General features: G+C 43.5%; 1 protein-coding gene across 1 annotated transcript in view; it reads right to left on the bottom strand.

The window, feature by feature from the left end:
• KBTBD12 (kelch repeat and BTB domain containing 12) overlaps positions 1–20,707 on the bottom strand; it is a 42,108-nt gene extending 21,401 nt beyond the window's left edge. Inside the window, exons 1-4 of the mRNA XM_041425989.1 lie at positions 20,637–20,707; positions 7,813–8,947; positions 6,621–6,891; positions 3,266–3,416 (exon numbers count right to left, since the gene is read on the bottom strand). Of these exons, the coding sequence (XP_041281923.1) occupies positions 3,266–3,416; positions 6,621–6,891; positions 7,813–8,882 (1,492 nt within the window). The 5' untranslated portion in view covers positions 8,883–8,947; positions 20,637–20,707. The remainder of the gene's footprint in view (positions 1–3,265; positions 3,417–6,620; positions 6,892–7,812; positions 8,948–20,636) is intronic.
• Positions 20,708–20,939: the final 232 nt, after the last annotated feature.

Here is a 20,939-nt window from a genome sequence, read left to right as displayed (position 1 = left end):
AAGCAGGGCGATGTCCAAGGGATCCACAGCTCTGGGGACCCTGCAGTGGTTTTACCACCCTCATGACAGTTGCTATTCTTTGCTCAGTCACTATCAACCTCTATTCTTTCCATTCCCATTATCTCCTGAACATCATCTCCATGATGGAGTGCCACATCAGCCAGATTAGGAGCACTTCCTCTCAATGCCATAAACTGCCTGTTCCCCCAGCTGGCGTTACCATCACAATTGTGTCTGTCCAAAGGGGAGCTGAACCCACCTCACAGCCCAGCAGCCTGAGAACTCACGAGGTAACATGAACCTGTCACCACAGATAAACCGTGGAATGAAGCTTTTCTCTGTGAGGTTTAATTACACTTGGTGAGTGTGAGTTTACAGCTGGAGATGAGGCCTCGCGTGGTGTCTGCAGAGTAAGATGCCAGTGTCATGTCTGTATCACTGTTTCCAGCCAGAGTTCACCTGGAAATTGCTTAATCACTTTGAGAGGTCTTGGAAAATGCTTTAATCTCTCCACAGAGTTTTCACAGACTGTGATGGGTAACATTTAGCAACCACAACTTTGAGAGGTCTTGGAAAATGCTTTAATCTCTCCACAGAGTTTTCAGGCTGTGATGGGTAACATTTAGCAACCATGTTGTCTTAATTTTAACAGCTAAATCTCCATTTCCACCCATACTCTTGCAGGTGGATTTAAACCAGCATATTCAAAGGCAGAATGTGTTGTCCAATAATTTTTGGCTCAGACTTGTCTTTCAATTAAAAAATTAGTTGTAATATTATTTAACTACCCAAGAAAACAAGACTTATGCAATTATATGTGTGGTCTCTATCTGCATTTACATTATTTTCTCTACCTTACATAGCTTTTGTGCCTGTTGGCCAGTTTCAAATCAATTTTGCAGATTGATGAATGCTAAAGGTCTTACCAGGCTTGTGAAAACAGGCAATGAGGAGGTTGTGAAAGCAGCCCAGACCTAGGTCAAAATGTGTTCTCTGCAACTGGTATTCCTGCTACCTGATGGTAACTGATCTGTGTCTGCACTTGCTGCACTTACACCTTGAGTGGGCAGAGCATCAGAAGGGAGGCAGGCTCAGAAATGTATTGGTAAAAATAGCCCAATCTTTCTCAAAAATCTGCTGCTTGGAGCAGCGTGTCAGCTTAGTTACCCTTGGTGTAAATCACAAGAAAGTTTGTCCATTGCAGTGAAATTACTCCAGATTTGCATGGTTAAAACTGAGATCAAACACTGCTTTTATGAATGTTTAGTTAGAGGCAAGAGTGAAGGGTCCAATGCAGCAAACTGTTAACTTAAGCATCAAGTGCATTGGTTCTCCTAGGAATAAGCTCAAATAAAGATTGCCATGGGAAGGTGTGTGAACCAGCAAAATGATGGAGACGGAGCAAAACCCGGCTACCACCCATGTGCAGATCAGATTGTAGCAAAGGTTTTCTCTCCCATACACACAGAATTATTGGTATTGGGCAGCAGGTAAGAAAGAATTCAAGCTAGTGTTCACCTCCCTGAATACTGCAGCACTGGCTGCTACATGTACAAAACCAAGGCTTTTTATTTTTTTAATTAGCAAAATGCTTCTGAAGGTCCATGAGACCATGAACTATCCTCAATACCATTTAAACAGGTATTTTTTGGATTTAAGGCTGTTTTGTGTTCAATCTGTACATTTCATCACTGTAATAGCTCACATATGCTTCTTGCTTTGTGAGATTTCGAGGGAAGAAAATGGATGCAGGTTTCCCCATTAGCCACTCCTTTTCCTTGTGCCAGTGTCAGGCTTGCTGGGAAGAAGACTGTCAATTTCTTTTATCACATACATCCCAAGGCAGCTGCTTTTTTTTGCTCCCTGACTCCCTGTGTCATCACAGCCTTCGAGGTCTTGATCTGGGAGCACTCCTTACTGAGACACATGAATGCTGCTGTTCTCTTCCCAGCTATTCCAGCTGCTTCTGCTGCCCCATTAGAGCACCAGCGTCAGTATAAATAATTACATGTATTTAACCTTTTGCAAAGCACCAAGTCTCCATGTTTTCAAAGCACCTTTGAACCTGGGCAGCCAACACTCATTATTTAACAGCACACTGACATTCTCTATCACCAGCCTTTGACAGTAATGACCCAACTTTCTGTTTGCAAAACTCACTTTTCCATGTGAGCTTCTTTCACCCTTCTTCCTGGTTGTGCCTGTGGGCCTCTCTCAAACCACTTAAGAGAAAGAAGTTTCTCTAAAAGACAAATGCAGCATTAAAGCCACTTTTCTCTTCTGCTTTAAAGACACCTTTCTTGCATACCTCCCTTTCTGTATTATGAGCCAGGAGCAAACTGCTTTATCCCTGGTGTGTAACAACCCAGACAAAGCCAGAACACCCTGATACAGGAGGTGTATTAAGCTGATAAAACTGTATTTTTGTATTCACTTTGATAAGCTTGTAAGCAGGAGTAGTTTGAAGCAGAGGGGATTGAAATGTCCTGAGGTGCTGATAGAATTGCTGCTTTCTTCATACCCAAAGCTGCCCATGAGACCATGGGAGCATGGCAGGCCATGAATCACTCACAGCCCACCTGTAGATTGACTGAATAAACTTTTTTCCCCATTTTTCCAAGAACTTTCCAGTCATATACCTATCTACAATAAGATTTTGGGTAGGTAGGGGATTATTGAACTCATTTACACAAATTGGGAAACTTCTGGTCAAAGTAATGTTTTGAAACAGAAAAAACCAGAAAGGATTCCATCAGAAAATTGACAAAAGGAAATATTTAGATTTAAAAAAAAATGCACTGTGTTGAGGTAGGTGGAAGAGAAGTACTCACTGAGTTTTGTCAGGAGACACTCATGATGTTGATTTTGGGAAATCAAAATTTTCTTTATCCTTTTGCCTTTCCTTCACAATACTGCATATATTCCTTAGCATTTCACTGCTCAGCTGTTTAATGGTGCTTCAAGGCTTCTCTACTCACCTTTTAAAATTCATTATTATTTATGCCACACACTGACACCCCAAAGAAAAGCATCTTTGTGCACGAATCCAGAACACTACACATTCACATAATTTAATCCACATAAATTACAGAAGGAAGAAATAACGTGGGGAACAGATAACTTCAGAAAAACACTCTCCATTTAGTACGAGGTACTTTGCCCTACAGTACGTAACAAAGGGTGAGATATTTCACTTCACAAAGGCAAATTGCTGGAAAGAAGAAAAAGTCGAGGTGCTATCGGTTAAAAATCTCTTTCCTCTTACCCAAGACATAAATCTCCCCATTGACCACGGCTGTGCTGAAGCGGTACTTGGAGAACTTCATTGGAGCCCTCTCCACCCATTTGTCTTGGCCCGGGTCGTAGCGAAACGTTCTGTTACTTAATCGATCCGGCTCCTCGTCAGGCAGATCCATCTGCATGAAATATGACAGCCGTGTAATAACACAACATTTGGAGCCCTCCACACGTGCCTGCAGGCAGTTAATCACAGCAGACAGCTCGGCAGATAAATAGCACAAACACATCAATTACAGCTGTGGGGGATTGTACTCCCCAGGGTCTAACAGCACCCATGGCCAGGAGTCTGCTCTAGAAGGCAAAAGAAAAAGTGGGTGTCTCTATCCTGCAGCAATAAAGGCAAGGATTTGGGTCCTAACAATACATTCAGGATTAGGGTTAGAGTTAGGGTTAGGGTTCCCAGCTCTGGAAGAACATACCCGTTTCCACAAGGCTGCTGTGCAGTCCTAATAATAATAATGAGGGAAAAGCAGTCTGTCTTTTTTTTCCTGATAAATGTTGAAATCTCTTTCCACTATCACTCAGACTGTACCATGAGTCTCAGTCAGGTACTTTGTTGGCTTTTCTCAACCACATATCTATATCTCTCTATATCTATGTCTATATATCTATATCTATATCTGTATCTATATCTATCTTTGTATGTATGTATATGTATATTTATATATATTTATATATCTTATCCTAATAAACATTTGCATATTTATTTAGTCAGCCTAACCACTGTAATGTTTTTGTTCAACAGCTGTAACTTCAATAGTTTTCACAATAAGCTCCTAACCCCCTCGCTGTATCTTTGCTGCCATAACACTTTTTATACTCACTCCTACTCCTCTTGTTCTCTCTAATCTTCTTCCCCCTTCTCTGCGTGTCTTATACAATGCAGGGAATTCAGATGCTGTTTTCTGGGTATGACACCCTTGAATGTTAGCAGTGGGATGTGGAGGGAGGATTCTGAAATATTTTGGGATGAAAGTTTTCACATAGAGAGAGTGAGAAGGAGAGAAATACTTTGCTTACTCGTGATGGCGTTACATGTGTCCTTGTTTTCTTGTTATTTTTCTTTCCCAAAAGACTTTTCCAGCAATAATGTCATGGAAAAGATAGTAGGAGGCAAACTAGAGAGTAAATAAAGCCCCTTGGTTATTCCATGTAAGTGCCCGGGGCATGTTCTTTCTCCGTGGTAAGTGTGAAACGCTAATTTATTCACTGAAAGAGGGGTATTTGGAAGCAGAGTATTTTCAGCACAGACTAAACATGTACTTAGGAAAAGACACCACTTGACATGCTGTAAATTCACATCCAACCTCATTTTTGTGGTAACGTTCTCCTTGGAGTGCACCCTGTCCTCTCAGTGTACAGAAAACATAACTTCCAGCAGCACTTCTCTGTGTCTCAGGGGTCTGAAATCTTCCTCTCAGCCTCACCACTTTCTTCCATTTTAGCAGCCCCCAGTTAGCAAGGCTGGAGTCACTGTGGGGTTTAACTGCGCTGGCATCAGGGGCCAGACTGATACTGAGCAGAGCAGCGCTGTGATGAACAAGTCCTTGCCCTCCTAAGCTGTTATTTGATGTCCTGGCTTGACTTTGTCTTGTCTTATTTCAATTACAAAGCCTGAGTGGGAAGGGTATTTTTCTCTGTCCTGTAATGGGCACATGCATTTAGGGCACTCTGTCAATGCTGTTGTTAGTGTTTGTTCAGGACTGACAGAACATTCAGTGCTGCTCCAGCACAGGGACAGCCCCTGGCTTGGCCAGCTCATTTGCTTTCCCAGGGCAGCTGTGGTAACCCCACATAAGCAATCACTGCATCTGACAGGGGGAAGATAGATGGTACCAGAAGAATTCAGCACTCTGTAGTGCTGGTCTTAAAGCACTTCTTTGAGTACTTTAGCTAATTTATTCTGGTCTGTGCAGGTACACCAGAATCTTACAAATCTGTGGGTTTTGATCAATTGCTGTTAATCTGCTCATCTCAAACCTATTTCTACATAAACTCAGACAACCATGCATTGCCACTGATAGTACTGGTAGGCAGGTATCCCCTTTAGGTGGGTTTTAAAAAAATTATTCTTGGCTCAATATTCCTGACTTGTGCTTCTAAGCCACTTTTCCCTCTCACAATCTGCTCTGGAAAAAAGCTTAACAAAGCTGTTGTCTGACTTCAACATCTATCTTTGTTATATGACATACCTTTCAGTTCAAGTTTTTTTTACAGACGGATTGTTTCTACATTAAGTGTTTTCGTATTTTAGTTCTTTACATGTGAGATACCCTTGCATAGTTGTTTCTGCATCAGAAATATTCACTGATCTTTTTGTTGCCTCCTTGGGGACTCCCGCACTCAAAATATTCAAAGAGATGGAAGCCTTGTTAGCTGACTGCAACTCACTTTTAGATACTTTGAACAGTAATTTATTTCAAGAGGACAGAAACCATTGAGTTGTGATGACAGCCTGAACATATTGCAGCGAGCATTACACATGCTCCACTTCATTGTCACGTAAATGTGGGGCTTTTCCCTGAGCACTCAAATTTGAAATTCACCAAGCAATAAATAAAAATGGGCTAGACTCTTCAAAAAAGGTATTTTGCACTGGGGGCAACTGGAGAGAGTGAGCAGTGCCCTTGACATCCATCTTGTAGCATAGCTCTGTATAATCCCTGTACTACTGGACATGTGTCTGTGGCCCTGCTGAAAATCCCTGGAAAAACTTTACATGGCCAAGCAATGCAACAGAAATAAATAAATGGATCAGTTAAAGGACTCTGCTTTCCAGAGAATGCTTTGACTTTTCATTTAAAATGTAATGTAATAAAAATCAAATAAATTAACTTTAGTTAACCAAGAAAGCTTCCTGAGAAATCAAGGTGAACTTTAAATGTCATATAGAAATCTGTCCCTGAAGTGTACTGTGTACACACTTTTTGAAGACAGGGCACAGTTAAGAGTCTCTGTATGATTAAATGCCATTATTTATTATACCTAGAAAAATTAAGAGGATGGTAAATAAGGAATAGAAAGGATGTAACTTATAATGACAAAGGAGATGTATTTTAAACTCTTGCCCACTGCCCACACTCTGTGAATAAAAACTGCCCTTTCTGAAGTTGGTATGTACAATGAGGATGGCATAGATGGATATTATTCTTCTTCATCCTGTTTGGTTTTCCTACAGAATATGTCTAATCAGAGAAATGTGAGCAACTTATTCTTCTGTTATCACCGATGTATTTTTCCATGCAAGAAGCACTGCAAAATTCCACAACAGTTCCTGTTAGTGCACAAAGCAAACACAGTAAATGGGCACAATTCTCAACCTGTGGTGTCCATCCACCCAGCACGTACAGCTTGTCCTTCACTGTCACCACCACGTGGCAGGCCAGCGGCACTGGAAGGGGTGCCGCGCTCCTCCAGGTGCCTTGCTCCATGGAATACTTCTCCACACAGTTCGTGACCAGATACTGGTTTTTCACCTTCATTTGCCCTCCTATTACGTAGAGGTCGTTGTGGGCAGTGCCCAGCGCGTAGAGCTCACGGAGCTGGGCGGTGCACAGACTGTGCCAAAAGTGGTTTCCTCGCTGGTGGTATCTGTAGGAAAACCCAGAGGTGTAAATGGCCTGGTTCACCCAGGTCCCATCAGCCTCTCTGGAAATGTTACCCCTTTAATTGTCAGCCTTTACTCAGTACACTGACAAGAGGAGCTCTCTCCTTCACAGAGAAGTTATAAAATCGAGCCCAGTGTTTGCAAGATCGAGCATGTTTAGTATGAGGAATCCTAGGTATCCTTTCAAAGATATTTTACCCTAATTAAGGTAAGAAGGCACTTATTTCTGCATCTGCTGTTCAGTCAGTTTCTGCTGAAATTAGTGGAAGCAGTGAGAATTCGACACTGCTGAAAAGAAAGCCACTTCACCTGCCTCACTATGAATTTATTTCCTCAAATTTAGGCATTTGCATTTGAAAAGGCTGTCACCACTTCAAAATTTGATCTTTAATCCAGGAAATGTCTGGTTTTCTTTAAAATGTGTACATCTGAAAAGGATATGAGTAAACACAGAATGAGGTTTTGAGCTATCAATCATTATATTTAATCTATGAAGCATTATCATCAACATCAACAGAGAAGTATGTTTTCTCTGTGTTACTGGGCTCATTGGATCATCACTTGGCTCATTTCCCCCTGCTAATGATGTAGAAAAGAAATATCCAAGGAAAATACTGAGATTTGGGTAAAGAGAATATAAAATCTACATGCAATGATCTAATTGAGCTCATTTACTCAGAGGTACCACAAGAGTAACTCCTCATTCCTTCAGAAGAATTTGGTTGTATGTATATAACTCAGACCTGTGAGAATAAGTTGTGACAAACGAATCAAAGTAGTCAAAATCTCTAAGAAAAAATAAATCAAGTAAAAAATGCTTTCTGTAATGGTCCTTCTTTTTTGTCCCCAGGGACATTACTTAAATTTTTTAAATAATTAGGGGATTTCTGACAGAGGGTACACACCTATAAATTTCAATGTTCCTGGTCCTTTCTCTAGACATTTTGACGGCGCTTGCCTCGCCTGCCACAATGATGTCATTTTTCTCAGTGACAACACCAGTGCAAACACATCCCAAGCCCTCTCCGTACTTTGGGGAGGAAATGAAGTAAGTTTTTCGTGTTGCAGGAGCGTAACAAAAACTGGCATCTGCATAGCTGCCGTGCCTGGACCTGATGCCGAGGGAGTTGTTGCCGATGCAGAGCAGGAGATCCGTAGTCTCCATGCCGTATCGCAGGCTGAGGGAAGGGTGCCTGGACAGCTGGATGGTTTTCAGTGCTTCCTCGAACATATCATTGCATTCTGAATTGCACAGAATAATTGTGTTCCTCTTCCGGGCTTCCACAAGAAAAGAGGGGCTGACAAGCACCAGTCGCACTTGCTTGAGGAGCTCAACAAGGTGTTCTGAACGTGACTCTCTGCTGTGCTTCACCCACCTAATGACCAGGTCCAGAATGCTCTCCTCCCTGGAAATATTCAGATCATCTGATTTGATGAGAGTCAGCAGCTGCTGGAATTCAATCTCTAGTATTTCTTCCTGCAAGCTCACCTCAGCAAAATGCTGATACATGTATTTCCTCGCTTGGTCGCATAAATCATCTGCCCCGATGTGGTTTGCAAAGTAATAGATGCCCACACAGTTGGAAGCATCCATATGGTCCATCATGTACTTCTGACACATATTGCAAACCTCTTCCATCTGCATGAAGTAGGCAGCGAGGGCGACAGTCTGCGCGTTGAGGCTGGTGAGGCGCAGCTCGGCGCTGTACACGTAGTGCAGGATCACGGACACGCTCTCGGCAGAGACGTCGTGCAGCACCACTTCCCTCTGCGTGCACTCCGCCAGGCCACACGTGAACATGGCTCTGAAATAGGCACTGAAGGCAGCCAGCACCACCCTATGGCAGGGGAATTTCTCGCCTTCTGCAACCAGCACCACATCGGTTATCTGTGTTGATTCCTTCATTCTCTTTACTTGCTCCAGTAAAGTCAAGCTGTGGCGCTGCTTTCTCTTCTCCTCGGCCTTGCGATCCATGGTGGATCTCCAAACTTCCTCTCTTTAAATATCCTCAGAACTAAAAGTCTTCATTGGGAATGTTTCTAGAGATAGAATCATAATATTGTCCAATAAGAACAAACTATTGGGCAAATGAATATTGCAGTAATTACCTAAAGTTAATAATCTGTATGGTGTGTTATGAATCAGTAATGTATAAAAATAGTGCAAAATTATGGTGAGGTCTCAGGTTCAAGGTCTCCAAGATAAAATATAAGAAAAATTAACTCTACAAATGACCTTCAGTTTTCAATACCTACCCCCAAATTCTGTGATTATTTAAAGACTATCAGAAACTTCCCTTCAAAGCAGCCTTTTTCAAATGCCTTCTCCCTCTTTTCCCTGATCCTGATACAGAGCCTATAAAAATTGAGCTGAGACAGTCAACGAAGTATTGTGGGTAGAGGCAGCTTTCACCCCCAAAGACTGATAGTGAAAGCCTTTTTCAAATGCCTTCTCCCTCTTTTCCCTGATCCTGATACAGAGCCTACAAAAATTGAGCTGAGAGAGTTGTTGTCGGTAGAGGCAGCTTTTACCCCCAGAGACTGATAGTGAAGTGGCAGGAAGCAACTTGGTCCAACTGGCCAGATTCTTTTCTCTCTCACACCAATGCATAGGTCATGGGTTTCTACAGAGTTGCTACTGGTTTTCTTTGGAATAAGTAAAGTAAATAGAGTAAATAAATTCAGTAAATAGAGGCCAGCCTTCAAGCTGTCCTACTTCTTCTCAGCAGGATGTTTATGTGCTGCAGAGTCACAGTTTTGGTTCCACTCACAGTAAGCTCAGGGGACATTTTACATTAAATTGTAATTATTAACATGCTCCCTCCAGTTTTATTTAAGGGGAGAGAAAAGGGAAATTTGTGGTCTCGTTTCTATTTTGTTTTTGTTTTGGGGTTTGGTTTGGTTTGGTTTTTTGGTTTGGTTTTTTGTTTTTTTTTTTTGAAGGCAGATCCTTCAGTGAATCTCTGTCTTTCTGCAAAATGTGAGGTACAGGTGTAGAAATTCAGTGGGAGAATGACATTTACCATCACTTGAGGGATACCAGTCCTTATCACAGTTTTTGGCTGTACTATGGTAATGAGACAGTTCTGTTTTAGAAATGCATTAAGGACTCATGTCATGAGTCACCAGTACACGAACAAGTCCTAAAGCTGTGGTATAACCATGTTTGAAACACATTGTAAACATGGTACAAAGTGCTTAATGAGACTGTTCAAAGCAGTAACATTCCTCAGCAGCTTAAATACTTGCAGGATCAAGGGCTTGTATCACAGATTGAATTGGTTTTCTCAAATCCTGGCAGCACAAAGAGAAGTCTAAGTTTCATTAAAGAAACATGTATCAACATTAAAAAATGAGTATATGAAATTCTTTGAAATTCCTCTAAAGGTATTTTTACAAACAGTCCAGATTTTTCTACAGATTTAGATAGATAGATCTTTAAAAATATTACAGTTATTTCCCAGGTGGAAAAGAAACCTACAGCTATATCATCAAACTCAAACCTACTCTTTTAGCTGTTCAGTTGTTTTTGGAACTAGTCCTCATTCTACAGTTAGGTAAATTACTCACTTTGAGTGCTAATTTAAAAGCCAAGCATGCTTGAAGATTGGCATTTCCTTGATTTGATTGAGTATTTCCATATTCCAAATATGGAACCAGAAGCAACAAATCTAAGAAATGAAACAGGGTTATTACCAGATTTAAAAAAATAATTTGGAAGACTAAACATTAACATCTGGATGTGGGCCAAGCTCTGAGCTCTTCTTATGATATCTCTAAAATTCAATCAAAACAGCAAGTTTAGTACAAAAAAGAGATGGTATTTCAAAATTTAGATTTTTTTTTTCCTGTCTCCTTTGAAATTAAATACTGCATTTGAGAAAACATGGGTCTTAATCCTGTATTGACTACCTCTGGAGCAGTCTTTACAGTCAGTAGAAGCCTGTCAAGAGATAAGAAATGTTCTTTTTTTAATCCTACATGATAATTAGACTGTTGTTGTTTCCCCTTGTGCTATTTCATAATTTTGTAATATTTGATCTTCATTTTGATAAAGGAACCTCCCTATATCTCAGAAACTGTGCTTCCCATGTCAAATACCATAAGCACAGACCTCTTAAAGAAGATGAGCTGTAGTGTCCTGAAGCTGTGTGAAAGTGTTAGTAAGCACCAAGAAGCCCCAATCCTGTTTCACATTCTGACTAATCATGACTTTTCCTCCAAAATTATCAACATCTCTCCTTTCTCTTTTATGAAGTCAAAACTTCATGCATCCCCCAGCTTTTCCTTAATGGTCAAAATGTGTATTTTTAATGTAAAGAACAACTGAGATAATTAATCACCATCATTTCCCCCAGACTTCTGTACAGATCAGGAAGCAGCTATCTGTAGAACTGACTTATGATTTCATTTCCTTTGCTGGTCACCTTTAAGTTTTCTTTCACTGTTAATTTAGCTTTCTCAAGAGCAACACTTCATCAGTGATTACACTGTTCATTAGATTTGTGAATTTTAAAGTGTTCATACCAGCGATCAGCACATCTGGCACAAGACTCTGGCAGCCATCTCCTCTGCTCTTTCATCAGCAGGGCCTCAGCAACAGCAATGTTGAGAAAAAATACAGCTCATGCCATTAATGTGCTACTTGAGGTGTTAATAATCTGATGGACAAGTCCCACAGCCACTGCCCAGGCAGTGAAGGGCAGTGTCCATCTGCACCCAGGGCAGGTGGTCTCCTGTGCTGCCCCAAAACTGCTGGCTCTGCTCTGCACGCCCTCCCCAGGAGCAGCAGCAGGACTGCCCGCAGCCTGGGAGCAGGAGATGGGCTGGGCCCCTTCTCCTGGAGCTGCTCCACACCCACCACCACCTCATCCTGCACAGTCTGCACCTTCCAGGGGGATCACCCACCACCACCTCATCCTGCACAGTCTGCACCTTCCAGGGGGATCACCCACCATCACCTCATCCTGCACAGTCTGCACCTTCCAGGAGGATCACCCACCACCATCTCATCCTGTGCACAGTCTGCGCCTTCCAGGGGGATCACCCATCACCTCATCCTGCACAGTCTGCACCTTCCAGGGGGATCACCCACCACTACCTCATGCTGTGCACAGTCTGCACCTTCCAAGGGGATCACCCACCACTACCTCATCCTGTGCACAGTCTGCACCTTCCAAGGGGATCACCCACCACTACCTCATGCTGTGCACAGTCTGCACCTTCCAGGGGGATCACCCACCATCACCTCATCCTGCACAGTCTGCACCTTCCAGGGGGGGATCACCCACCATCACCTCATCCTGCACAGTCTGCACCTTCCAAGGGGATCACCCACCACTACCTCATGCTGTGCACAGTCTGCACCTTCCAGGGGGATCACTCACCATCACCTCACCCTGTGCAGGTCTGCACCTTCCAGGAGGATCACCCACCATCACCTCATCCTGTGCAAAGAGTCTGCACCTTCCAGGAGGATCACCCACCACCACCTCATCCTGTGCAGGTCTGCACCTTCCAGGAGGATCACTGCAGCCCTCCAACCTGGCTTCACCCACCTCACAAGCTCTGCAGAGCCACACTGCTTCCCCAGGCAGAGCTGCAGGAAGAGTGTGGTTACCTCACTCTTGCCACAAGACAATATTCACTTTTTCGTGTCAGAACACACCTTCTTTATCTCTGTGCTTTGACAGCACAGCCAGCTCCTGACTGAACTGAACCCAACAAAGTTGTTGACTTCCATGTGAGTCTACTTTCTCCATTCTACAGCTGAGGAAACTGAAGCTAAAAGGTTAAAAAGAAAACAGGATTAAAACCCAGGGGTGAAATCCTTTCATTAACTTCAGAAATTTATCCCTGTGCTTTAGGTGCAAACTTGTCACTTCCCTCCTTTTAGCAGTGTTTAGGTGAGGTCATTGGAAGGATATTAATATTCTCCTTTATATCACTGGAAAGACTATTAAAGGGTAATAATGGAACAGTGCTGCTTTGATTTCCCTCTGGGTTACAGAGGGAAAAAGATGGTACATTGATAGTAAAAGAGAGGGTAAGTGTGATACAAATATAATTTGCAGTGGGGCACTGCTCTGAGATTTTGTCAGAGGCTGAGTTGTCACTATAAAACTTCCAGTGCAAAGTTCAAATCCTTTATAATGTCACCAGGAGCTGAAATCAGAGTTAATGCCTCACTAACAATTTTGGGATACTTTTTTCTTCTACTGTGAAAAATGGATTCAGGTGCAAGCCTTCATTGGATGTTACTGTATTTGAGAGCTGAGGTATTAAATTTTCTCCAGTTCTCTCTGCTACTTTTTTTTAATATCAGCTATTTAGTTAGTCTAATTTCACCTTTTCTTTTTTGCCTTTGTGCATGAACCTTACAAAGAGCCATATATAATGGTATGCAGGAGCTCCAGCATACACTTTGCAAGGCAGTAGCATTCTGCATGAGCAGTTTAAAACATAAATAAGCACACTGCTGTGAGCTCAGCTCTCCAGCTTTTATGAGACTATCAAACTATAAATAAATGCTGTCCTCAATTCTCAGTTACACTGCAGGCTCTTTGAACAGCCCCAGTGCAAAGGAACTGTCTACCAGATGGAAGTAGCTCATCAGGAATTTCCCCCAACCTCTGGGGGGGAAAAAAAAGCTACTGTGTAATAAGAGACATTATTTTGTCTGTATTTTTTGTCTGGGACATAGGTATTTTTTTTGTCTTTTCCCGAGGAATCTCCTGTTTCCGTGTCATGGTGGGAGGGTGGGAGCTGCAGGACCTGGCCCAGCAGAGGTCACAGCACCCAGCATGGGGGGCACCTCCTGCATCCTCCTCTTCCCCCTGTGCTTTTTTTTTTTCTTTTTCTTTGCCTTAATGAGGCTGCCCTGCCTTCAGCTGGCCTCCCTTCAGGTGCTGAAAGGATCAGAGTTCAATCACATCAAAGAACCAGTGCCTCTGCCCATGAATTATTTGTGCTTCCTTTGTTATCAGTAAGCTGAGAAGCAAATCTGTTAATTGTATGCATTATGACATTTGGCTGACAGCCACAGTGAGGCAGAAATCAGCACCCAGATGATAATAATGTTATAATCTCAGAGTTCAATTATGAAGGCTGTGCTGGCATTTAAAATCAAGATTTTGAACAGTGCAAAAGATCCCACAGTGCTCAAAAAGGGCAAATAATAATGCTAATCTTGACACAAGGAACAGGTATAATAAGATATATAAAGGAAGCTTCCAATGAATTATAGATGTTCCTGTATCTATAGGATAATAGGAATCATTCTCTTAATTCTGGCACCTGGAAAGATGCCAGAAGAAATTATTATGTGATTGAATTGTAAGGATTTAGAGGGTAACAAGGTGATAAAAGCAGTTATGGCACCTATTTATCAAGAACAAATTGTGTCAATCCAACTTAATTTTCTTCTTTTTTTTTCAGGGATAATAAGGGATAAATTAGATACTTTGTCTTAAGACTACTGATATGGTCAGATGTGACAAATTGTGATAAAATCCAAAGACTAAATCAAGATCAGTTAGGTGCCCAGCTGGTTGAAATAGCCAATTGAAAGGATAGTTATTGGTGGTCAGACTGGGAAGCATCTCTAGTCTGTGGCTGGAGATCTGTGCTGACAAGGTCACTCACAGTTTCAGGGAATACTTTCTTGCTTTAATTCAGATATGATTTCTTGAATCAATTTCATCCATTCTGTCCAGATAAAATATACAGACTTGTGGCAGAACATTAAGAATCTCCAATTAGAATTGGAGAATAACCAATTCTTTTAGGAAATTTATGTTCATATAGGCATACAGGTAAGTGTCAGTAAAAGATGGTTCTCTGTAACAATTATACATTTAGTGCATAGATGTTTTTCAAGCATCACTGTAGCTACCAGCAGCCAGGGTACCTTTCTGGAAGTTTCCATATTCAGTCAGTTGCCAGTTACTTAAAGAATTAGGATTTTCAGGCTTTCAAAGGCATCTAATTAAGTTAAAAGCCCAGCTCCTGCTTCAGCTTACTGTGTGATGTAGGAACTGAAGTGTCCGCGTCACTTTTAAAGGTGAAACTTCAGCCTTAAATAGCTTAGGGAATTCTGAAAGATTTGCCAGATGATGGGATCACCTTCTATTAAAGTAATTGAAAGAATCCTCCTTGCTCAGCCCTCTTGTTCTCTCAGGAACAGCCCTGTAGCAGTGGGGAACAAAGCGACACGGACCCCCGTATGCATCCAAAGGAGATTGCTTTATTGTAAAAATATACCTTTTTTATACCTTTAATTTTGACCTGACATAACTGAAACCAAACCACGCCTTAACAGAACTTAACAGAAAGAAGGCACCCATTGGCTGGCTCAGCTGCAGTGCTGCTGTCCACGCATCCTACCAGCCAATCAGCTTCCTGCTCATATGCTGCCCGCGCGTTCCTTCAGCCAATCAGCTTCCTGGTCCTACACTGTCCACGTGTTCCTTCAGCCAATAAGCTTCCTGCTCATGCGCCGTCCACGCGTCCTACCATCCAATCAGCTTCCTGCTCATACGCTGTCCGCGTGTTCCTTCAGCCAATCACAATCTCCCTCCCAGCTGTCACTCAAATGGCTCTCACCCCTCAGCAACTCCCGCCCATCCAGCCTGCAGCGCTGCCTTTCCCATGGGGCCTTCTGGTGAGCGTCAGCCTTACAACTCTAACAGTTATAACGCCCTATGCTACATCTCCCCCATCTCTTTTTGTTAAGCAACTAAAACCTACTAGGAAAAACCTAAACAAGTCTTAAGACATTAATAACAGTAGCAACAATAGTAGCTATAACAACATTTCAAAAACTGTAACGTGCTTATAACACAGTAGTGATGGAATCCACTTCCCATGATGGCCTGTGGAAATGCAGGCATAGCCTCTTCCCCATGTTAATAAGTCCAGTGTCCTTTCCTTTCTCCAGTCAGTAAGTCCTTTACCATCACAGGAGGTTTTAGATGAGCCTTCATGTCAAAAGAATACTGCCTTTCACAGTTTTTTCCGTCTTATCATGATTTAAAAAATTAAGGACATACAAGGCTTTAGCTCCTGAGGGCACCTCAACTCCCCCCACCTTTTGTTTTTAAATACAAAGGCAGTGCCTGTCATCTCTTTTGCTGGGCCCCTTGCAGCCAGGACACAAACACAGTAAAATGTGTAGAATAATTATAGTGATACAAATTTGCCTTGTGGGAGAGTGGGGAATGCTGGTTTCGTGAGAAACACCCCATTGTGTAACAAGAAGTTACAATCCTGGCGCTGTGGGCCACCTGCAGCAAGCCCAGCACCGCCAGGACCATCCCGACCCCCACTCACCCCATCCCCATCCCGGGGCCAGGCCTGCCCTGACCCCCGCCCGTGTGTCCAAAACCCAGAACTGCGTGGCTAAATCCGCTGCCAGAGTGTTAGCATTATAAGCAGTAGTTCCCACATTTTGGCATGGTCTAACCATATCTGCTGTGTCACAAGTGTGTGGGTTATGAACAGCGGGAAATGCTTTTCTACAGTCTTTGCATTTGTAAAAGCAAGCTGCCACAACGGGATAACTCTGCCCTCATCATTGTCCACCTGTCGGGAGAGCGTGGCATGCAGCCTGTCCAGGAACTGCATGAACGACTCCCTTGGATCCTGTGAAATCTTAGCAAAAGACAGGTTAGAATTGACACCCGTCCCTGGGAGCCGCTGCAGGGCCTGCAGGGCTGGGTGAGTGACGATATCAAATACACCACACGCGCAGCCTGCCTGGGCTGCAGGGACGGCAAAGGCACCCTCCCTGCACAGCAGCGGTCAGCTACAACGTCAACTGCACAATGGTGACTGGTGGATTTCTGCCTGGGCTGTACACAGCTCTCTGTACTCGGTGAGCCAGACTGCAAACTGCGTCGCTGTTAGAATCGTTTTCATTATGCTCTTCCAGTCATGGGGTGTGAGGACGTACGCAGTGCGGATGGGTTCTAGGTAGCTTAGGGCAAGGTGGGAGGATAATCCGCTTTGTTTTATTGTTGCCCTCAGTTCTTTAGTTACTTTATAATCTAGTTCTCAGTATGCTGGCTGTTGGTTTGGTGCATATATTACTGGGCAGGCTGTAATGACTGCCAGGTCGCCCTCCTTCATGGCGGCTTCCTGGCATTTTTGCCTGCGCAGGTCTGGTGTGTCGCCATCTTGGGCAGGAAGTGAGTCCGCCATCTGCTCGCCTTGTGGGAATTCCGTGCTGAGGGGTCCCGCCGTGCAGGGATTTTTATCTGGGTGAGGTAGTCCTGCAGGGCCTGGGTTGATCTCAGGGTAAGGCAATTCTGTGGGGTTTGGGTCAGTCTCGGGATTGTATACGGGTTCTGGTGGCACTGAGGGTTCGGCAGATTTAACTGACGAAGCCACGTAGTGGCTGACACTCAAGTGACTTCCTTTAACGGCTGCCATGATTGTCCCTCATGTAGCGAGGTGCCCATAAACTTTGGCATCACCATCCTTGGCGATATCAGAAAGTCTCTGGCCAGGCTCTAATTAAAGGGGTCCACTAAAGAGAAAACCTTTAACTTGATTCAACACCCAGTCCAGCAGGGTGGACTGGGGGTCGAATCACACCCATGTTAATAGATTGCTGATGTAGGACCTGCCTGACCTGGCCCAAGCTCCTGCTCGGTTCCTGGGATATTCCACCTCCCATACTGGTCTACTCACCCTCCCAGTGAGGTGTGCACACTTTGAATTCCCAAGTTCCTTCCCAAACTTTTGAGTTCCTTCCCAAACTCTTCCCACATCCTTTTGCTGGATCCACTTCCCGGATTCTTTTCCCAGATCCACTTCCCAGATCCTCCTCCTGGATTCTTCCCCAGATCCTTTTCCCACATCCTTCCTGGCCAGTTCCATGACCTAGTGAGAGCTGCTACCAGAGCAGACCACACACCCTGCACCGCCTCTATAGGTCCCTGTTCGGGCACCATTTGTAGCAGTGGGGAACAAAGCGACACAGACCCCCGTATGCATCCAAAGGAGATTGCTTTATTGTAAAATCGGCCCCTTTTTATACCTTTACTTTTAACCTGACATAACTGAAAGCAAACCAAGACCTAACAGAACTTAACAGAAAGAAAGTGCCATTGGCTGGCTCAGCTGCCGTGCTGCTGTCCACATGTCCTGCCTTCCAATCAGCTTCCTGCTCCTACACTGTCCAAACATTCCTTCAGCCAATCACAGTCTCACTTCCAGCTGTCACTCAGCTGTCTCTCACTCCTCAATTGACTCCCAGCCGTCCAGCCTGCAGCTCTGCCTTTCCCATGGGGCTTTCTGGTGAGCATAAGCCTTACAACTCTAATAATTGTAACCCCATATCCTACACAGCCCCATAGCAGGTACAGTTCAGGTGATCGGAACTGATTTATTCCTGGCAGGGAAGGAGGAATTTTGAGGTTTTGAAACTACTAATACTCCAAATCCAATGATGTCATTGGCCCATATGAGATAAAGTCTAACAGTCCTTCTGAGAGAGATTTTAACTATTTTTCTCCCTTCATCCCTGTGGCACCTTGTTTCTGTTACTGAGAAGCCGAGTCAAAGTACTTTGAGGTGTCACTAGATCAAGCACAGGCCAGATCTTGCTAGGCAGGCTCATGGGAGCTTTCTTAGCTTGTTACAGTCTGCAAGTAGTGCAAAAGGAGGTTCCCAGTGCAGGGACACAGGCTGCTGACCTACAAGCTGCTTTTGTAGATGTAGGCAGCTGTGGCAGTGTTGTCTTCCCCTGTGTGCATCCTTGCATCCCTGCTGCTCCAAGCATCCCACTCCAGCACAGCCTGCAGTCATCTCCATTCAGACTGCAACAGACCCAGCCTGCTCTTTCTGCAGAAGCTTTATTTTCCATCTCATTGCATTGCTCTTAATTTAAAATAAAAATAAAATGGACCTCAACAAGGTTCTCTGAACTAGGAGAAACTTGGTACCTACCAGGGAGATTTTTTAAGCAGTCTGCAAAGCTTCAAAAACTGTTTGGGAGCATGATTGACCATGGGAGACCTGAAGATACTTTGATCAGTTTTCAAAGCCTTTGGGTAGTTTATGATTCTGGGAAGATTTGACAGTTTGAGCTCTGTGTACTGCCAACTCAGAGGCCTAGATGGGGATTGGATTAATATTGATCCTATCTCAGCAAATACCAGGCATATTTTTTTTTCTTTAAACTGTTACAGATTCATGAAAAAAATCAAAGCAGCTGGAAATTAAAGACCCTATGGGCCATCTTTTTGAATGTGCCTTCACCTGACTTAATCTGGTTCAAAGCTCAATGAAGTCAGTGAAAAGAATCCCACAATTTAAGTAGAAAATTGATTAACTGTTAACAAACACTGTTAACAAACAAATGCCTATGACCAAACCCCAGTCTGAGCCAATTATGTGCATTAATTGTATAAGAATAGAACCTAAAGATATACATACCAACCCCATTTCTTTAACAGTTCACATATGCAGATCATTTTTCTTGCATATAAAAACTAACTGAAATGGCAAAGTGCTCGTTCACAGAAGGAGGATGCATAAGTTTTTTACAATGACATATGCCAGCAGAAGGAAAATGTGTTTCTAAAATGCATTTCAGTAGCTCTTTAGGCAGCCTGACAAGGGCCTTAGGAGTTTCTCTTTTTGCATTTCTCTAAATACACTGGCTAGTATAGGAAAGGCTCACTTTCCAGAACAGTTATATAATATAAACAGGACTGTATCACAATGAAAATAAACATAATTTAACAACTATGCAAACTAGGCCCTCTTTGCATTTTTAGAAAAGATTGTTAACTCTAATTGCTAATATTTACATAACTCAGGAGCATGCATCCCTCTGGTGAGCAAATGCTAGTATGTAAAACCTTTAATAATCTGTCATTCAGCAGTGAGATTGTAATAAAGTGCAAATTGTAAAGCCTTATAACTCAGTGTCAGGATTCCATTAGTTACTGTTTGAATCCAAACTTTCCACTGAATTTCTCCGGTTCCAATTTCAATCACTACCAAGCGAATACGTGGGTATGTCCATATTCACAGAAGGGAAAATTCAGAGCAACCCACGGCAGCAACACACCACCGCCTCCAAAATGGCCCCTTCACTGACACACACATTCAATATCTCCTAAATCTGCAGTCCCCATGCACCCTCATATTGAAAATGTTCATCCCTTTGGTGGGGATCAGTCCCAGGCATGTAGAGATACCCTAAGGGAAGAGGCAAGAGTTTTTCTGAGTTTCCTATCTGGAAGCAAGACCAGATGTTTGCAGGTTTGTGGAGTATTCAAATCTCCCCTCTGCACACAGACTTCAGGCACTGAAATTTCTGCGTCCACTGGCCGATCCTGTTCCCACACTCCATACAGCTGCAAACAGACCCCACGTTTGATGTTGGTCAATGGTTCCTGTCCTAGCTTTGTAATGAATCTCTTACAATTCCTTTATGAACCAGACAGTTCATAAGGATCTGTAAGGAACTGAGAGGCTCAGTTTTGGCACCAGCAGTGGGTCCTGCAGCCTCCTCCCCCTGCTGCTGCCTTGCAGCTGTCCCTGTGTTTATGCTCCTCTGTAGTACCTTTAAGGATTCCCCAAGACAAACATTCAGGTTTCCCATGCACCCAGCAACCCAAAGCAAGCTTGGCCCCCGTGATTCCACATTGCCCATCTGTCCCAACAGCAAACACCCTTCCCTTTCCTGTTCCAAGTGGATGGGGTTTAAATGTACCTTTTCGATGCTGGGAGCGGCAAGGGCCTGTGAGAGTGCATGGGAGAGGGAAGCAGAGCTGTCACCAGCACACAGAGCTCCTGGTAACAGTGAGGTGCCAGGGCTAAAAATAGCCTTGCACTGGGCTCCTAGCTGGGATAGGGAGCTGCTCTAATGTCAGGCACAGGGGCACATTGGGACGCAGCCACCAGGCACCGGTGCCATTCTCCTCACCCCTGTCCATGTGCTGCCTGCCAGGCACTGTGCTAGGGAGCATCAGACTCTTCCTTGAGGTGGTGCAGCTGCAGTTGTGTGACCACTTCA

Source organism: Onychostruthus taczanowskii, unplaced genomic scaffold, assembly GCF_017590055.1.
Source record: "Onychostruthus taczanowskii isolate IOZ18803 unplaced genomic scaffold, ASM1759005v1 scaffold9, whole genome shotgun sequence".
NCBI classification, from domain to species: Eukaryota; Metazoa; Chordata; class Aves; order Passeriformes; family Passeridae; genus Onychostruthus; species Onychostruthus taczanowskii.
The sequence above is the reverse complement of the archived record's forward strand: the minus strand, read 5'-3'. Positions and strand labels throughout refer to the sequence as shown.